Below are 18,638 nucleotides of genomic sequence, written 5' to 3'. Positions count from 1 at the left end.
GCGCCATCTGCCCTGGGAATTTGCAATTGCTGGCTTTCCCAAGCACACATGTGACTCACAATTATTCAACCAAGAAAGGAGATTGCTTTAGGATGTTTGTGGATGGGTTCCCGTGCAAACAGACAAAGCTTCATGATAATACAATACACTGGCGCCTGGAGTTTCCATGGGTGTTCTCCCAATCTCCTGCCATGGCTTGGCGAAAAGACCAGCGGAAACCTCAGAGAAATATCATAAACAAACACTTCTTCCATTTCTTCTGAGTATTTTCCAATTTTCAGCAAAGTTAGAGAGGAACAAACTACTTTCAATCATGGTTGCTTTTGGTGTCCATTGACACCAATGCTTCCATCATCACGATTTTGAGAATTCTTGTCTGCTTCAAGCCACGGTACTCGTTAATCTATACCTGCTCTGTGTGATTTTATAGGGACAGCACCAGTGGGTCGATTTGAAAAGTAAACAGCCCCATAATGGTTTACCATTCAGCAATTAGCACCACGGGCAATAAACGTTTCCCTATCCTGCAATGGAGATTTGAAGAAGGAATCCTATTTCATTCCACAGAGGTGTTCTTGAATTATTTCTTTCAGAGAATATTTTGCATTACTGGGAACCATCAAATTCATCACTAGGAAATTATTGATTGAGGAACATAATTCTGACAATACTATCACGTTCTGAAAACTATTCCATCTCTGTATCCCTATGTTGTCCCAGAATTGGAAATCTCCAAACAAACTTACAAAAGCAAGGTGGAAAATTCTGAATGCTAATCCAATGTCAAGACATCAAGGGATGAAAAGTAAAACTAAAATGCATAGCAGAGTATATAGTAATATATATAATATACATACTATATAGTAAGGAGCAAAAGTGAATGATTCTTGACCAATTTAACCAGATCTAATGCAATACAAGTTTTTCTCCTGCATTAACAGTATGATTAAATTCATGGAACAACAACAACAAGCTTCACCGGATATGTACTTCAATGCATGTAAATTGCAATGCAATCATTGAAGAAAAATCTAACTTGTTTTGTTAAACTACTGACTGAAGTTGAAATAAAACTGGTTCAATCAGGAAAGAAAAATAAAGCAAATTAATCAGACGTCTTAACCAAGGGTTGCGCCCAATCTCTCAGAAGTCTGCCTGAGTGTAGTTAAACTTTAGTAGTTTTAGTTTTCATCAGTCTCATGATGTCACACTTGTGAACAGCAGCACGTGCTAATTGTAAAAAAGGGGCAGGTGCTTCAAATGCTATTGACTACCAGCAAAGGTACATTTAGAGAAGAACCCGGCTACTCTCAAGCAACATAGGGATAGAACTGTACATCCTAGGACCTGACCCTTCAGCCCATCATGTCAGTACTGACTATGATGCCAAATTAAACTATCCCCATCTGCCTGTACATGGTTTACATTCCTCTACTCCCTGCTTGTTCATGTACCTGCTTAAATGCTGCTGAAATGTTCCTGGCTTTTACCTTTTCCCCAGGCAGTGCATTCCAGATGCCTACTGCGTTAAAAACAAACTTGCCTTTCAAATTTCCTTTACATCCTCCCCCCCCTCATTTTAAAGCTATGCCCTCTAGTACTTGTCCTCTTCATCCTAGGACAAGACTCTTTCTATCTACTCTATATCTTTCATAATTTTGTATATTCTATCAGGTCCCTCCACAGCCTCCCGTGGTCCAGAGAAAACAATTCAAGTTTATCCACGCTCTCCTTATAACTAATGCTCTCCAATCCAGGCAACACCCTGCTGAATGCTTTCTACATCCTCTCTAAATCCTCTACATCCTTCCCCTAGTGTGGCAACCAGAAATGCACACAGGCCTCTCCCTGAATAAACTCACGCAGGGACAAAAGGAAAAGTAAAGAGAAAGTTGCCCTCACAAACTCTTAACCAAAACACGACACGGATGGATGCTTGCAGGAGTCAAATGCCCTAAACTGTTGGCTTGGATTGCAGTGAGTAGGTGGGATGAGGAAGTAGAAAAGCAGATGAAGTTAATTGCAGACATCTGCAGGTTCCAAAATACATCCTTATCCAGATTCCCTCAACTGTTGTTGTAGCTCACCAAAATTATGACTGTGCTATTTATTAACTGTTCATTCAATTTATCCAAAACACTGCTGTACAAATCAACGCATGTGATCTTTGATAGTTTTTCACAGATTTTTTGAATACAAATATCACCTGTCACCCTCAGGTTGTTCTACTTAAGTTTTCACACAGTTAGTGTCACTATAAATCCAAGGTTGGAAAAGACACATTACAGAGACGTTAAAAGGAGACCCTCTCCCATTCTCTGAATACACGAAAGTGTCACACATCCCCCATATCCTTATTAACACATAGCCATTTATATTAAGTAGATAACTGCAGCAACCAACTTGTAAATGAGAATTTCCTGAAAGTGTTAAGGGGATAAAAGAATGTTTAATTTATTTGGATGGCGTTGATCAGGGAAAGAGGGATTGCAGGACCAGCTGGGAGCAGTAATTCAGTTTGAGGAGGATAGTTTTGGAAATGAAACATCCCACCAATCCCTCTATGATAAACATTTTGTCCTCTGCCAAATATCAAAATTTGTTGTCAGAATTGACAGCCACTCAGCTTTGTTCAAATTGTAATTTTTTTTTTACCTTTCACCCTCTTGAATAAAAAAAATCAAGTGGTTTGCAATCTGTATCAGAATGTCTATCCATGTGACTCTGATCTCTTCCATTCAGACACTCAAACTACCAACCCACATAGATCCTGAATCCCAAATATAGCAAGTCCAAATTCAGGTACAAGTTCTGCAACTTCCTGTCTGGCTGGTCTGTGCCACAGGTTTAGATGGTGTTGAGCAATCGTTAAGGGGGATATCAAGAGGGGTGCTAAGCATGCGGGAGAGAGAAGCAAACTGCTGGGTCAGGCAGGCTCTGGGAAGCCAGAGGGATGGTCAACGTTTCAGGTTGAGAATTGAACTGAGAATGCAAGGAGGAGGTAGTCAGCATACAAAGTTGAGGGAGAGGCAGGAGCTGGGAAGCAATAGGTAGTCTATCGATATGTTATCCATTCCCCCTTTGTCTCTGCACATGTTGCCCTGACCTGCTGAGTTCATCTGCCAATCTAATTGTTGCTCCTGGTTCCAGCTTCAGAAGTTTCTTGTTTCGCCATGAGAGTGAAGAATGTCTCTGAAGAGATAATGGAAATAAGGGCCTTCCCTAAAGGGGTGATGGGAATGAAGAGTGTCCCCTTAGCGGGTTTAAGAAGAGATGTTTGGGTGATGGGAGTGAAGCATTTCCTCAAAGATTTAATGGAAGAGGATTAAAAAGAGTGAGTGGTTTCCCAAAGATGGTAGCTGCAGAGGGGGATTTCACTGGAGAACCAGTGGTGTAGGGGATTTACTTCAGCAGCAGGAGATGTGCCTCTTCACCAGGAGGGTTTGGGTGTGGGTGATTTCCCCAGTGCAATGGGGTTGGGGGAGTTCCCCAGGAGTCAGTGAGGCTGGGGCTTTTCCCCCAAAGATGGAGTTACTTGAGGAGAAAGAGAAATGGGACCTTTCCCCAAGGGGTAGTGGGGAAAGGGGCTTTTCCCCTCAGCGTTACTGGACGTGGTAGATCCTCATAGCATGTGTGGGAGGGGGCAAAGATGCACCAGGAATACAGCTTTTCCCCAATAGGAGCAATAGGATTCAGGGTTTGCCCGAAGCACAGGGGAAATGAGACATCTATATGAATGGGGATAAAAGAGGCCAATGAGGCGTGAAGGTTTCCCCAAAGGGGAAATAGGAGTGGAGGGTTTCCCTCAGCCGAGACCGGGCCCCAGCCCGGGGACTGTCAGAACATTCCAACATGGGGTGGACGCAGGGGGAACTTACCCTCATTATTCGCCCGCCTGCTCCTCGCTCTGCTCGGTCCCAGTTGCTTAATCCAGCTCCCAGTAGCAGATAAAAGGTGAAATATTTCCATCGAGTGCAGGGTCTATCTGACACGACAGAGTGTCCGCTAATTCTCAGCCACACCAGCGATAAGACAGTCTCCCGACAGAACGAGCAAGGATCTCTGACCCGCCCCGCTCTGTCAGTGCAGGCAAGCAGCTCCCAGATATGGAGAATAATTATTACGTACCTTCTGTAGTGGTATCTGTTTTGTGTTACGGCTTCCAGTGCCAAGTACTGGGGGCGCGGGAGAGAGAAAGGAACACGGTCAGGAGGCGAGGGCGATTAAAACTGTGGGAGGGACAAACGGGGTTGGGGGTGAGGCAGGAATTGCCACGGAGGAGGACACTTGGCTGGGCGAGAAGTGAATTGGAGAAAGTCACCCAGAGTGAGGGAGAAACTGAGATCAGACGGAGAGACGGTGGGTCGGAGCAGGCAGGACAGCAGACACTTAAAGACCTGCTGTTCATTTCGGCGACACTGAGAAAGTGGAAACTCGGCGCGGGGCACCGAATAGGAATGAATTAACCTCTACCATGCATCGAAGTAATCAATTATTTACACAGCTCAGCTGCCAACGCTCTTGTCGATGAGTGCTTCTCAACGTTAGGAGTTTGTGCTGCTTGCTCCTGCGTGTGCTTGTGCAAGATCAGGAGAGAGTGAGGGTGGTGGAGGGGAGTGAGACTGGTTTAGGGGTGTCGAGAGTGGATGGGGAGTGGGGTACCTCTCACTAACTCCCATCGCTCCACCAATACCACCCCCCACCCCCCGTCTCTGCAGCTCGCTTTAAGCTCCCGTGTCACAACCCCTGTAACTGGGATCATTTCAACCGGGACAGCGGATTCTTGCTCGGTGTCACTCACGGCTGACTGCAGTACACCCAGAGTAAATTCCCACACGCAATCCAAATTTGTCAGGGTCTCTGCCTCCTTACCTTTAGCCCGGGTTATCCAGACCTGCCCCTGCACTGTCGCTGTCGTCCCGCTCAGAATGTCTCAAGCTCCCGGTGCTGAAATGCTTCTCCAAGTCATCAGGAGGAGAGACCCTGGGAATGTTCACTTGTAGAGCGCCCTCGGCTGTAGCCGCTGCCCTCCGTCCGCGCTGCAGAGACCACGGGCATCAAACTTAGCGCCGGGCTGCAGGGGGGCTGCCATCGCCCAGCACCTACAGTTATCGGGACAGCGGGGGCAGAGTGGGAGGGGTGACCCTGCTCCTGCTGCACTCTGCTGTGACCCCCCTCCCTCCCCTCCCCACGTCCCGCCTTCACCAGCGTCGGCGAGCGGGTTTGAATCGCAGCTGTCAGTAGTCAGGTACGGGGAGCTGCCCGACACCCCCGGGGCTCACTGCAGGCAGTGCCGATCTCCCCTCCCACCAGCTGGCTCTCCCCGTCCCGGACACGCCGCCAGATGATGTGGGTAGAATCTCTTCTGCGCTCCGAGCTGAGCGAAAGCCTGTGTGTTTGTGCTGTTGCACCGCTCTTTCCCCTCCCCCAAAAAAAGCTGGGCTCCGGACGGGCTTTGGGGGCTGAGTTTGAACCAGCCCCTCCCTGCGGAAGTGGGTGTCAGGTTACTGAGAACCGTTTAATACTTTGACGACAGCTGTGGGGACTGCCCTCGCTTTCCCGACGCTGAGGTGGGGAATAGCAGCCGGGGGTAATTAAACCACCGGCGGGTCTGAAACCAGGTCCAGTCACCTGGCCGAACGGTAACTGGACCACAAAGTCCGCCGGATCTGCCACCATTACCGTTGTCCAACAGCACACGGACGACAGGGAGGGGAGACTGCTGTACCTGTGGGTGATGATAGCGCGGGACTCTCACCGGGGAAAGATGAAGTTAGATGGGGTCTGAATCCACATTGAACTTCAGGCGCTGGAATTCAGAGCGTGCAGTTTACAGCCAGCCTGCATTTCGTTTTCAGTTGAAATGTATTGTCACTGGGCTGTCCGGGGTGTCCAGGGAGGGGGTAGCACCTCTGGTGATGGGGCCCAGGTGAGGGTAAGCCGGCGGCCTCCTACCCCGCTGGGAGAGGGACGTGGTCTGTCCTAGCATGCGAAGTCAGCTCGGTCGGACCGGGGCGGTGAGTGAGATCCAGCCGCTAGGAAGGTGGTACTGCAACGCTCGGTGGAGAGCGGAGGTCACGACAAGACACTGAACACGCCACGGCCGTTCACCGCAACCAAGGAAAACCCGAGCTTGTGACACGTGTACCACTGGACACGGTCTTCCGAGGTGGAGAGAGTGGAAATGCCCCCGTGCAACGTCTTTTCCACTTTTAAAAACTTCCTCGCACAGGTTTCCTGTCATCGTCGGACTCGATGGACAACCAACACTGTCATATGCGCTGGGTGTAACAGTTAGCCAGATGCGGTAGCAGCACAGCATGACAAACATAAGTGAACTTAAACATAATGTAACATAATAATATATAACATTCGACAAAATAAAATAAACATAATGACATTCGAACAAGTTGAAAGAGTCCGAGGCAGGATTAGGGCATTTCAGGTCCTTTGCAGTACCCGATGCAGTGAGGAAGTTGCTGGAGTTGAACCCTGAGTTGTGGGCCTTCGGGCTCCTGCCTGGTGGTTGCTAAAAGAACGGGGCATGGCCTAGGCGGCGAGGGTGATGGACGCTGCCGCCCTGAGGCATTGCCTCTTGTAGACATCCTCGATGGCGGGGAGTTTCCGTGCGGACTACGTGGGGCTGTTTGTAAATTTACTTCATTGATAAATTAAGGGAGGCTATCCCTTGGTCCTTTCGTCGTTTCCCATTGCCTTATTTTCCAGTAACAGTAAGGTACTGAACAACCTTGCGGAGGAGCCAGGGAAAGCTCGAATGCCTCACCTGGAAGCCTGTTCTTTGCCTTTACCCTCCCTGTCACTGAAGAACCTTATGACGTTTCTTAAACTGCCCTTTTATCACTTTGGATCTACAAACCTTTGTCAATCATCTCGATTTTTTTATCGACCTGGGGCTCCTGATGGTACTTTTCTGCGCTGACATCCCTCTGCGGGTTAACGTCCCAAGAATCACATTTTGATCTCCAAAACAGCGCAGAACGTGAGCGATTCACACCTCCTATCTTGAACCTTAACAGTGTGACAGAAGATATCACTTTAACAAACCTACTTTATTGATTTTGATCGTTTGAATCTAAATCGAGAGGTATTCCAGGAAATTCCTCTTTTGGAGATGTAGGAGAGGAAGTTTTCGATTTTAATTGGAAGGGTTGATGATTGTTGGGAATGGGAGTTGGGGGGGGTGAGATAGTTTGGAACCCCTGGCAGTTAATAAAGCGCCTCTACTCATTCCCTGGAAAGTATGTTTACAAAAAATGTTTAGTTCCGAGGAGTGGTGGTGCATTTTAGTTTCTGTTGGGACCATGGTAATTCCAAAGTGGGTTTCTCAGGGAAATGAAGCCAATGGTGACTTGCACTTCTCCTGTTCCATGACGTCACAGAAGGAGGCATTCGACCCATCGAGTCGATGCTGGCTCATAAGGCGATCCCATTCCCCACTCAATTCCCAGGAATCGGTTCTTTCACACTTTCTCCCACCATTCGCCTACACTAAGCGATATCTTACAGTGGACAACCAACCTACAGACTAGTTGGTCTTCGGGATGTGAGAGGAAACCGGCGGACTGGAGAGAACGCACAACCTCCGCTCGGGCAGCACCGAACGTCGGGAGCGACCTCGGTCGCTGAGAGGCGATGCGACGCGTTCCTGGGCGGGCGATGCGCCGCACTCCGCGGAACCTGCAGACTTGTTCTGTCCACTCAAGGACGCCTAGTCTAGTCCACGACTGTAAATACACACTTGGCCATCTTTTGTCAAATAAATGTAAATGATATTTGATGCCATGAATGGTTCATTGCATTTTGAGACTGCGGGAGAACTGAAGTCCCTTCAGAAACTAAAGCCAGGATAGCAAGCGAGATTTCAGTTTCGTTACCCTGGAGATATTTCAAGATGTTTCCCGAGATCTTAAGGCCAGGAGCAACACTAACCAAGGGTCGGAAATTGAGTTTAACTTCCAAGAAATGAATTGATGCAGTTAGAAATCTTAAAAAGTCCTAAAATATATTTATGTCCATTGTTTTCCTCTTTGACTCTGGGCTTCAGCGTTGTGGCTTGTCATTATCACTTTGAAGAGTGAGAGGTCTGGGAGACCAATCCTGAGTAGAATATATGATCAAACAGGAGGAAATCTGCAGATGCTGGAAATTCAAACAACACACACAAAATGCTGGTGGAACACAGCAGGCCAGGCAGCATCTATAAGGAGAAGCGCTGTCGACGTTTCGGGCCGAGACTCTTCGTCAGGACTAACCGAAAGGAAAGATAAATAGTACTATAGTCCGGACGAAGGGTCTCGACCCGAAACGTCGACAGCGCTTCTCCTTGTAGGTGCCGCCTGGCCTGCTGTGTTCCACCAGCATCTTGTGTGTGTCGTTAGAGTATATGATGAGCTATTTCAGCAAATTCCAGTACATTTTAATCCGTAATCCACGATTTTAGCAGGGTTTTCAGTACTCTTGTTCTTTACAACCGCTTCTGTTACTCTAGTTCGAATGCACACGTCAGGATTGAAGTGGAAATGTTCTGTTGTCGAAGGCTCTGGGGGGTTCCAGGTGAGGCAACGCACCAGAGATCCATCTGCCATCTTGTGTAGATGTGAAATACCCAACGCCGCTGCTTAATGAAGAGATCTCTTCCCAACATTTATCCGTTAAGCAACCGGAGATATGCTGACACTATATTAACATTATCTATTTATAATGTTGAGACCTGCACAATTGAATGCCTCATTTTCCTGTTTTCCAACATTAAGTAGGCTGTAAAATGGTTTGGGAAATCTTTAAGGCCGCCAGATTCGGTTATTATCTAGTGGATGTTCTGTGGGTCCTAGCGTGACTACAAGAACGTTTCGCATTTGACGGACAAAGATTGTATCTCTTGTTTTGTGTGTGTGTGTGTGTGTGTGTGTGTGTGTGTGTGTGTGTGTGTGTGTGTGTGTGTGTGTGTGTGTGTGTGTGTGTGTGTGTGTGTGTGTGTGTGTGTGTGTTTTTAAAGACTCTAAGTCTGCCCAGGACCGTTAGATACGAATCATAATCCCGATAAATACTCTTACACTCAAAGCCGAGCAGTTTCTATATAATCTGAAACTTAACCTTTTGCATTTAATATGCCGTACAGGCTTACTTCCTGTTAAACTATGAACTTGTAAAAAGCGACTGAACTTTAAACTACATCCTATATGTTGTTAGCCTTCAGGAGTAAGAGCGATCACCGAGACAGCACAGCCTCACTCCTACTGCAACTTTGTCCTTCGTCCTTTATTGTTGTTTCATTCCTTTTAATGTTTCTTTCTTTATATTTTCACTATATCTCTATCTTTTTGTCTTTCGCTCCCCTTTCTATTTTTTTTTCATTTTCTCCTCTATCGTTCTTCCTCCCTAGTTAATTTTCCTACTTTTCTTCCCCTGTCTCTGATATGCGAGAATCAAAACGGTCGCGTTTGTATTCTCTCTGGTTTTAACCGAGCGTTATAAGACCCTTGAAAAAGATTTAACGCTCTGAAGGAAACAACTAAAATAGTTGTGTGGCGAAAATAGTCCCTTTAAAACCACTTAAAGTTAAACATAACAATCAAGGGCAGTGATGTTTATTGGACGTGCTCCATCCATTCTGTCTTGATGCTAGTTTCCTTCATATCTTACGCGGCTCCGCTTGCTGAGACCGCTGGACGCGCGCTGTTTACAAAACTGCAGGACAATTCGAACTGGAGGTTGACACGTCGGAGTAGTTAATCAAACAAACTTCTGGTAGTTCATTACTTTGTTTTGTATCTTTGGACTCAGTGCATTAGAAAGTCAAAAGACCCTTTCCGCTTTATAGAGTCGTTGGGGGAGTTGGCACGGTGTGGCCTTGTTGCGTTAGTCCTTTCTCCATGCAAAGTACAGCTACCCACAACCTAAGCAGATGTATTATGGTCATACTTAGGGAATACAACATTAAACACACTTCCCACCCTCAGTGTCCTAACAAAGCGGGTAGAATGAGCACACAAGGATATCTGTACTCCCTTCACTAAAATCCCAAAAGGCCATTGGTAAGGATTAATATCTAAAAGCCCAACCTTAGTTTTGCCCATATTTGGCACCAATCAGTTAATGCATCGATTAGTAAACACAAAGTACACTGCAGATGCTGTGGTCAAATCAAGATGTACAAAAAAGCTGGATAAACTCAGCAGGTCGGCAGCATCAGTGGAAATGAGCAGTCAAGGCCCTTGTCAGGACTAACGAAGGAGGGGGCAGGGGCCCTATAAAGAAGGTGGGGGGGGGAAGGTGGAAAACCAATCAGAGGAAAGATCAAGGGGTGGGGGTGGGGAAGCAGGGAGGGGATAGGCAGGAGAGGTGAAGAAGGAATCTAAGGGGAAAGCACTATGGGTAGTCGAAGAAGGCAGAGTCATGAGAGGTGATAGGCAGCTAGAAGAGGAGACAGAGTGAAGGTGGGATGGGGGCAGGAAGAGGGGGGGAATTACAGGAAGTTGGAGAATTCGATGTTCATACCAAGGGGCTGGAGACTACCCAGACGGTATATGAGGTGTTGTTCCTCCAACTGAAGTTTGGACTCATGGCAGAAGAGGAGGCCATTTATGGACATATCCGAATGGGAATGTAAAGGAGAATTCACAAGGCCTCCTCTACTACCCATAGTGCTTTTCCCTTAGATTCCTTCTTCACCTCTCCTGCCTATCCCCTCCCTGCTTCTCCTCCCCCACCCCTTGATCTTTCCTCTGATTGATTTTCCACCCTGCCCCCACCTTCTTTAGTCCTGACGAAGGGTCTCGACCCCAAACCTTGACTGCTTCTTTCGATGGATGCTGCCCGACCTGCTGAGTCCATCCAGCACTTTTGTACGTCTTAATGCATGGATTAGCTTGATGCATTTTCTATTGTTCAGTACCAGTGCGCTAAATCTGGGTATGTTGGAGCACTGTGTGAAAGGAAATACATTCTAATGTCTGAGGTGGGCTCAACATCCAGACAAAAGTCAACGTCATCTGCAAATGCTGAATGAGTTCAGGGTGGATTTCAGAACTGGGCAAGTCTTCACCAGGTTCACTCCTGCAAATTTATCTTTCTTGCTTCCAAGAATTAAATCTACAGGAAGTTTCCATTGTCAGAGTCTATACGTAGTGAATGCTTTGAGGCCACAAATCAGAAATGCATGTCATCTGTTAAAATAAGTCAACTCCTGGTCCCATATTTTATGGGTTTGGTTGAAGTTACATGCACAACGTAAGCCTTGTCCAGACAATCACATGTCTATGAACGTGAAGGTCTTTGAATGCATTTTAAATAACCATCCCGCAAGGACTTCCTCCACATTGTAGCCTCTACAATTTTTCCCAACAATAATTTTCCTTAGAAACGTGAGAAAGTCTGCAGATTCTGGAAATCTGAAGCAACACACACAAAATTCAGGAGGGACTCAGCAGGTCAGGAAACGTCTATGGAAATGAGTACAGTTTATTCTTCTTTATGGATGCTGCCTGACCTCCTGATTTCTTCCAGCATTTTGTGTGTGTTGCTAATATTTTTATTTATTGTTTTAGATTCTATTTGTTTTCATATTGCAACATACAAAGAAGTAGCAAAGGGCACATTCAAACAACACTTAACCAAAATGGATTCTGTGCGGCTTAAGTGTAAAATCTCTAACTACACCAGTCACCACCTCAGAAGCTGCATCTTTTGCCATAGTTGCCTGAGCCTTTCAGGACAGGCTGTGTACAGAATGCCAAGGACAACCACGGCTATGTTACCGAACTCACGCATTTGATTCATGATCCAGAGATCCAACCAGCATGAGTGAAATCTGAATTCAGACTAATGTAAAAATGTTTCTGACTTATTAGTAATTCAATGAAGGTAATCTGACATCCTCGGTCATAATTCTCCCTTTAGAAACACATGAATTATTTCTGGAAAATAGCACAAAATGCCACAAACGTTCCAGGTGGCTAATTAGCACATCTACAGAGAGCTAGCATGAGCAACAGGTGCTTACCTTGCCAGTAGTATCTGTAAACTGTGAATTCAAATTCACAGCTCTGAATTATGAACTTGTCATGATTTTTTTGAAGTTATCTACATGCATTATCCCAATTTATAGCTGGCATTTCTTCCTATAGGAAGCTTTCAGAAAATTCGAAGGTGCAATAAGTTTAACATTGGAGAGACTATGTAATTTAAGTATACCTAGAATCACTAGCAACTGCTTTCTGGGAAAATAAGCTTTTAATGTGAGAAAAAAACAGATAGATTTATTGAAATAAGAAATTAATTTAAAAGATTTGTTTAACTCTTCTTGTCATGCACAACCTCACTGACTATTTTCCACTGCAGTAACTTTCATGTCCAGAAACCCTAGATTCATTTTTTATTTTTCCAGCTCAAATTTTTGCATATGAGCTGTAAGAGCAAGTAGCACCTGACCCTTTGACTGGCCAATTCATTTGGTTGACCCGATGGCTTTCAATGAATGATTAAATAGCTGATATATTTTCATAAAAGACTAACAAGCTGATGCACGGATTAAATCTTAAAACACAAACAGATGGCACGTTTGAATTCTACTTGACTACTTGACAGGCATATTTAAATATTCTAAATAAGCACAGTTCACTGTTCACAACAGACTTTGCCCCAGTCCTAACTTGAAACCTGTGTAAAGGTAATTAGAAATATATTCCTTTATTCTGGAATTTACATCTAGAACCCAGAGGATGAAATTCTGTCCGTCCTTCATAGTCAGCACTTCTTCCTTCACTGGTTTTAACTGTTATCTTCTTCAGTAGGGACCAGCATTTCTACTACAGCTTTTAGTTTCTCATCAGAAGCACTCATTCACTGTCCCCACCTTCCTGATTTTCTGGCTGCAAGCCATTTCACTTTTATCTCGACATGGTCTTGGCTGCAGTCTCACTGTTTGCAAGCAGATTTGGTGACAACACGGTGGCCAAATCTTGATAGCCCCTAATAGGTTCTGCCTCATATAACAGATTCCCTTGCTGACACCTTTTGTGACTGGGTAGCTTTAGATTCTTTCCATTGCTGAGAGTGTGCCAGGCAAACAGCTCAGCCCCAGGTTGAATAATTATGAACAAATGGGTTGCGGTTACAAGATCGTTGATAGAAAATTCTTTGAATACTGGAGAATTATTAGGCCAGTGAAATCACTGCACTTTTGTTTACATCAGTTTTCACTGAAGAAAGTGCAACCCAGATCTGTCAACAGTGTGAAATACTTGTAAAGAGTATTACCCCATATGAACCCATATTGGGGTAATTGATGACCACACAATAAGTTCTGACCCTTCCTATCCTTTATGATTGTGGACGTGTGCCTGGGAAGATATGACAGATCACCCATAATGAATCTTTCAAAGGAATTATATTTCCTAGATGGTTACTCCAACAGAAAAGATAAACTCATATTTTTAGAAAGTGTTCAGGAGGTTGCATTTTTTTCTTATTTGACTGCACTGATAACAAAATTCTTAGTTGCATAAATAATGTTGATTGTAGTGAGGTGACTTGATCGAGGTGTATAAGATGATATGAGGCATTAACAGAGGTGACAGCAGAAATGGCTAATGCATAAGGGTATAATTTTAAGGTGATTGCAGGAAAAGCATAGGGGACGTCAGGGATAGGTTTCTTTACATAGAAAGTGGTGGGTGTGTGAAACATGTTGCCAGAGGTGCCGAAAGAAGCAGATATATTAGGGACATTTAGGAGACTCGTAGATGAGCACATGGATGAAAGAAAAATGGAGGATTATGTGGGGGGGAGCATTAGATTGATCTTGGTGTAGGTTAAAAGGTCAGTACATCATGGCCCAAATGGTCTGTCCTGTGGATGAATAATGCATAAATATCTACTAATGAAAATTTAGCTCTAATGCTCTAAATTCTGTAGTCAAAAATACAATGTGTCCTCTGTGAGTATAAAATCTCTAAGAGGACTGAAGTCATATGATTGGATAAAATTAAAATCAAGAATCAGTAAAGTTTCCGTTTTGCTAGTTAATCAAAGAAAGTTTGTCTTTACTTGGATTAACTTTCTTTTTTGGGGGGTGGACAATGAACATTGGCTATAATTATTTTTCACTCTATGACACCCATATTGAACCATTCAGATACAGTGATGGCTCTTTTAATTCTGTTACACCTTGTGCTACAGTCATATGTTTTCTTTCTCAATAATAAAGATTCCCATATCACATTAAGCTCTTTTTGTGTCTCACAACCTTTTAGTCCTGGGCTGCTAAAAGTACCTAATGACCTAGCTTAAACTGTAGACTAGAAATTATCACCAAATGACCATGTAGAAGAGCTAGAAGTGGCAACTATAACGGAACCCTAACTTTAGTATGAACAAGATTAGAAGATAAATAAACTGTGATGTGGAATTTTTAAAAGTGGAACAGTGTAAGAAAAAATTGTGCCAGTTCTGGCAAAGAAAAATCAAGATGGTAGGAAAGATGGAATTAGGTGAAATGCTACACGCAAAATGCAAGAGAAACTCAACAGATCAGGCAGCATCTATGGTGGGAAATGAATAGTCGACATTTCAGGCTGAGACCTTTCATCATGACTGGAAAGGAAGAGTGAAGAAGCCAGATTGAAAGGGTAGAGAAGCAGGAGGAGCAAAAGCTAGTGGGTAATAGGAGAGCAGGAGGGAAAAGGAGGTGGATAAAGAAAATTCAAAAATGCAGCTGTATAATTATTATCTTAAGGGACTGAACAAAATACTGATTACAAAACTTGAAGTACTGTTCCTGAAGCATATATTGACTGCTTTGGAATGTAGTTGGATGTCAAGGCCCGAGCGAGTCAGCATGAGAATGCGACAGAAAATTAAAGCAACTGGAGGCTGATTGCCCCGGGTTCCACTTGTGGACAGATCAGGTATTACTCAATCGTTCCGCAGAGTAGGAAATTCCATTGAGTCACCAGCAACTACGTTATGTCGAATTGGAAGAAGTAATTCAATGTTTCACTTGTAAGGTGCATTTAGTCCCATGGAAGCTGGGAAGGAAGAAGATAAAAACCGAAGAATTACAAGAAGGTGCCTTGTGGAGAGAGTGGATCAGAATGTTACAGAAGTAATGGTCTGTTTCTACCATTCAAAATTCAAGGTTCAGGATTTAAAATTGTTTAATATCTCCACTGGATCGAATGATCCTCTCAGCAGTCCTCACAATCCTTGTAGGAACTTTTAGTCAGATGCCTTGCAATCCCATACCAGGCGGAGATGTGGCTAGCCAGGACACTCTTGATGGTGCTCCTGCAAAAACTGGACAAAATTGGGGGGTGGGGGAGCCTCGTTCATTTCAATCTCCTCAGGAAGAGGAGATGCTGCTGTGCTTTCTTGACAAAGGAGGGGGTGTTGAGGGACCAGTGCAATCACCTGTTACGTGCACTCACAGGGACTTGGTGCTCCTAGCTCTCCCCATGGAAAACCTACATATGTGCAGTGAGGAGTGGTCGCCCTGCACCTTCCTAAAGTCCACAATCATCTCTTTGGTCTTGTCCATTTTGAGACTCAAGCTATTGTTCTTGCACCGATCTACCAGCCTCCTCTCCTTGCTCCATCTCATCATTGCTGTTAATGAAACCACTTGTTGTGTCATCAGGATTTGGTTTGAACTGGATTTAGCAGTGCAGTCATGTGTCAGCAGCGTGAACAGCACTGGGCTGAGCATGCAGCCCAGTGCAGCGCAGGTGCTCAGCATGACAGAGCTGGAGATGTTCCTGGCAACACGGACTGACTGTAGCCTACCTGTCAAGAAGTCCAGGATCCACTTACAGAGAGAGATGCTGAATTCCAACAAAGGCAGTTTAACCACCAGCTTCTGAGGGCTGATCATATCACTGAGCTGAAGGCAATAAACAACATCTTGGATATGAGGCATCATTTTCCAGGTGGGACAGGACAGTGCAGAGCAGAGGCTATGGCATCATCAGTGGATTGATTTGAGTAATAAGCAAACTGGAAAGGGTCTAATGTAACAGATTAAAATGAAAATTAATGTGATCTGCAACCAGCTGCTCAATGCACTTGGTTATTGTTGAAGTTAGTGCCTCTGGAAGGTAATTGTAGAAGGTGATTGAAGGTGGAAAATATAGCAACTTTGCAAAAAAGCTCAGATATAATCATCGATATTCAGAGAAAGAGGTGGGTGATTGGTTCTGGGTCAGATTGAAACAAACAGTGTTTGACATATATGGCCAAGATTTGACTACAAAGAATGGAACAAAACAAATATTATTCAGATTGAGAACTGACTTAGTCAGATGACGGACAGCAATAACGTTCAGGGATATGTTGGCCTTATATTGATGGAAGATATTGAAGATCATCAGACCACTGTGGTTGGAGAAGGACTGAAATATCTTATTTGAGAATAATATCACTGTGGCCAGTAAAGTGGCATTTTTAAAGTGGTAAAGTGGTGTCCACCAAGTGCCACTCATGTTTGAGATAAGACTAGACTAGGGAAGTAATGGATCGATGTAGTTATAATTTGGGGGCAGGATTAGGTTGTTGCAGTGAATTGGCTTCCACAGGTCAGCACTGGTTTGTCAATCAGCAAAAGACCATTGTTGACTTGCATTGACATCTGCAGAATGGGTTTCGACGCACTGTAACATTTTAATCCTATCCCAGATTACAACAGCACCAATCCTTTGCTTCCCAGACTCTTATTTACTTAATCTCCTCTGAAAATCTTCCATCTTCAGCCTCAACCCTCTTTGAGCAGCTCAACCAGCTGCATTCAACCCATTTCTACCTTCTTACCAGGATTTAAAAGCATTCTATTCTTGCCTGATGGAACTTTTATTTTCTCTTTCTACTTTTAATTTATCCTTCCCTTGTCTAATTTTACCTCAGTCGTTATTGGTGGACACCACTTTACCACTTTAAAAAAAAGTTATAATTTACTAGTCTCAATAACAATAGTCAAAATGTGGCTGAAGAGCAGTGTGCTACAGATTTATGGATGGACTCTGGAAGATGGAAAGGGTTGAGAGACATGCAGTTTAGATGAAGTGAGTACAGCATGAAAACTGAAATGTTAATGCTATTGGCAGTTCATAAGGATAACATGTAGCGTGAGTAAGAGGCCAGAGAGGATTTCAGGTCAATCGAAGAAGGTGAGAGATACTTTGCAAAGGAATGGTTGTGTAGGTGACAGTGATGGAAAAGGGAAGGTTATACTCAGGACTACAAAGAGAAGGATCACATAACCTTAGCAGAAGCCCAAATGTACAAACTGATTACGTTGTTTTCATTAATAAGAAAAAATCTGTAGATGCTGGAAATCCAAGCAACACACCAAAATGCTGGAGGAACTCTTTAGTGTTACACCCATTCTATGAACCAACATTGCTCCCAAAAATGTAGAATTTCCCCTCCACAGAATCAAACTATAACAACTGAACCATGACAGCAAAATGGTGGAACACATTGAACTAGCCGAGCGGCTATTAATGCTCATTGAGATGGCTTAACCTTCAATTAAAAAAATGAAGCTCATTCCACTTCTAAAATAAATATTTCTTTCTCTCTACTGTGAAAAAAGGGACCTGGCTGCCTTCTTTGATCTGATCACATGTTTGTCACTGAAGTAGATAACGAGTTGACCCTAAACGGGTTGTAAAGTGAAAATTATGATTTGAGTGACTTCCAGAGTGCATTGAGATGAGAGTTCACTTCCGTGATTAATTCTTGTTGCCTAGGGCTAGGTTTGACAGATATTGTAGGGTTTGTCACTGGATGTTTGGAAATGTTTTGAGCTGATGTTGCTAAGGATCCTCCTCAGTGATGAGTTTTGATGTTATCTGTGCAGTTGTCTGGGTTTTAGAGAAACCACTCAAAGAACCTTAGTTCTGAAAATTAAACGTAAGGGAAAAGCCCAGTGTTTGATGGCAAGAGGTTGTCAGCTGTAGTGGGCCTAGTTTACTGTTATGTAGTTTATGAAATATTAGAGCAGTTATAATAATAAATTCTTGGTCTGTAAATGAATTGATAAATAGTTGTTCAAAATTGATGAATTGGCAGGAATCTTGTCTCATTTCTATTGGAAATTTACAAGGGGCAACCATGGGGGATTTCATTTTGGGAAAATCCAGTTGGTGCTGGATCCCAAGAGAAGGAATTTATAAGATGGCTTTTTAGAGCAGCTTGTGGTTGATTCCACTAGGGGACTGGCAATTATGTATTGGGTATTATGTAATGACCCAAATTTGATTACGAACTTAAGATACTGTTAAGGAAGCCTTTGGAGGCAGTGTTCATAATATGATAGAATTTACCCTGCAGTTTGAAAAGGAGAAGTTAGAATCAGATTTATCAGTATTATGGTGGAGTAAAGAAGATTACAGAGCTATGCAAGAGGAGCTGGTCAAAGTTGATTGAAAGGGGACACTAGCAGGGATGACGACAGAACAGCAATGGCTGGTGTTTCTGGGGGAAATTCGGAAGGCACAGGAAACATACATCCCAAAGATGAAGAAATATTTTAAAGGGAGGATGAGGCAATTGTGGCTAACAAGGGAAGTCAAAGACAGCATAAAAGCATAAAAGAAGGCATTCAGCAGAGCAAAATTATTGGG

General features: G+C 43.9%; 1 protein-coding gene across 3 annotated transcripts in view; it reads right to left on the bottom strand.

The window, feature by feature from the left end:
• The window catches only part of LOC132406177 (neurturin-like), a 118,744-nt gene extending 113,327 nt beyond the window's left edge, over positions 1–5,417 (bottom strand). The window contains exon 1 of one of the 3 annotated variants that reach the window (XM_059991478.1): positions 4,873–5,417. Coding sequence is in view for 1 of the 3 variants with exons in the window: in XM_059991477.1 (XP_059847460.1) it covers positions 3,879–3,884 (6 nt within the window). In the remaining 2 variants the exon portion in view is untranslated. The other 2 variants (XM_059991479.1, XM_059991477.1) reach the window with 2 other exon arrangements.
• Positions 5,418–18,638: the final 13,221 nt, after the last annotated feature.

The sequence above is a fragment of the Hypanus sabinus genome, chromosome 16 (genome assembly GCF_030144855.1).
Source record: "Hypanus sabinus isolate sHypSab1 chromosome 16, sHypSab1.hap1, whole genome shotgun sequence".
Lineage (NCBI taxonomy): Eukaryota > Metazoa > Chordata > Chondrichthyes > Myliobatiformes > Dasyatidae > Hypanus > Hypanus sabinus.
The sequence above is the reverse complement of the archived record's forward strand: the minus strand, read 5'-3'. Positions and strand labels throughout refer to the sequence as shown.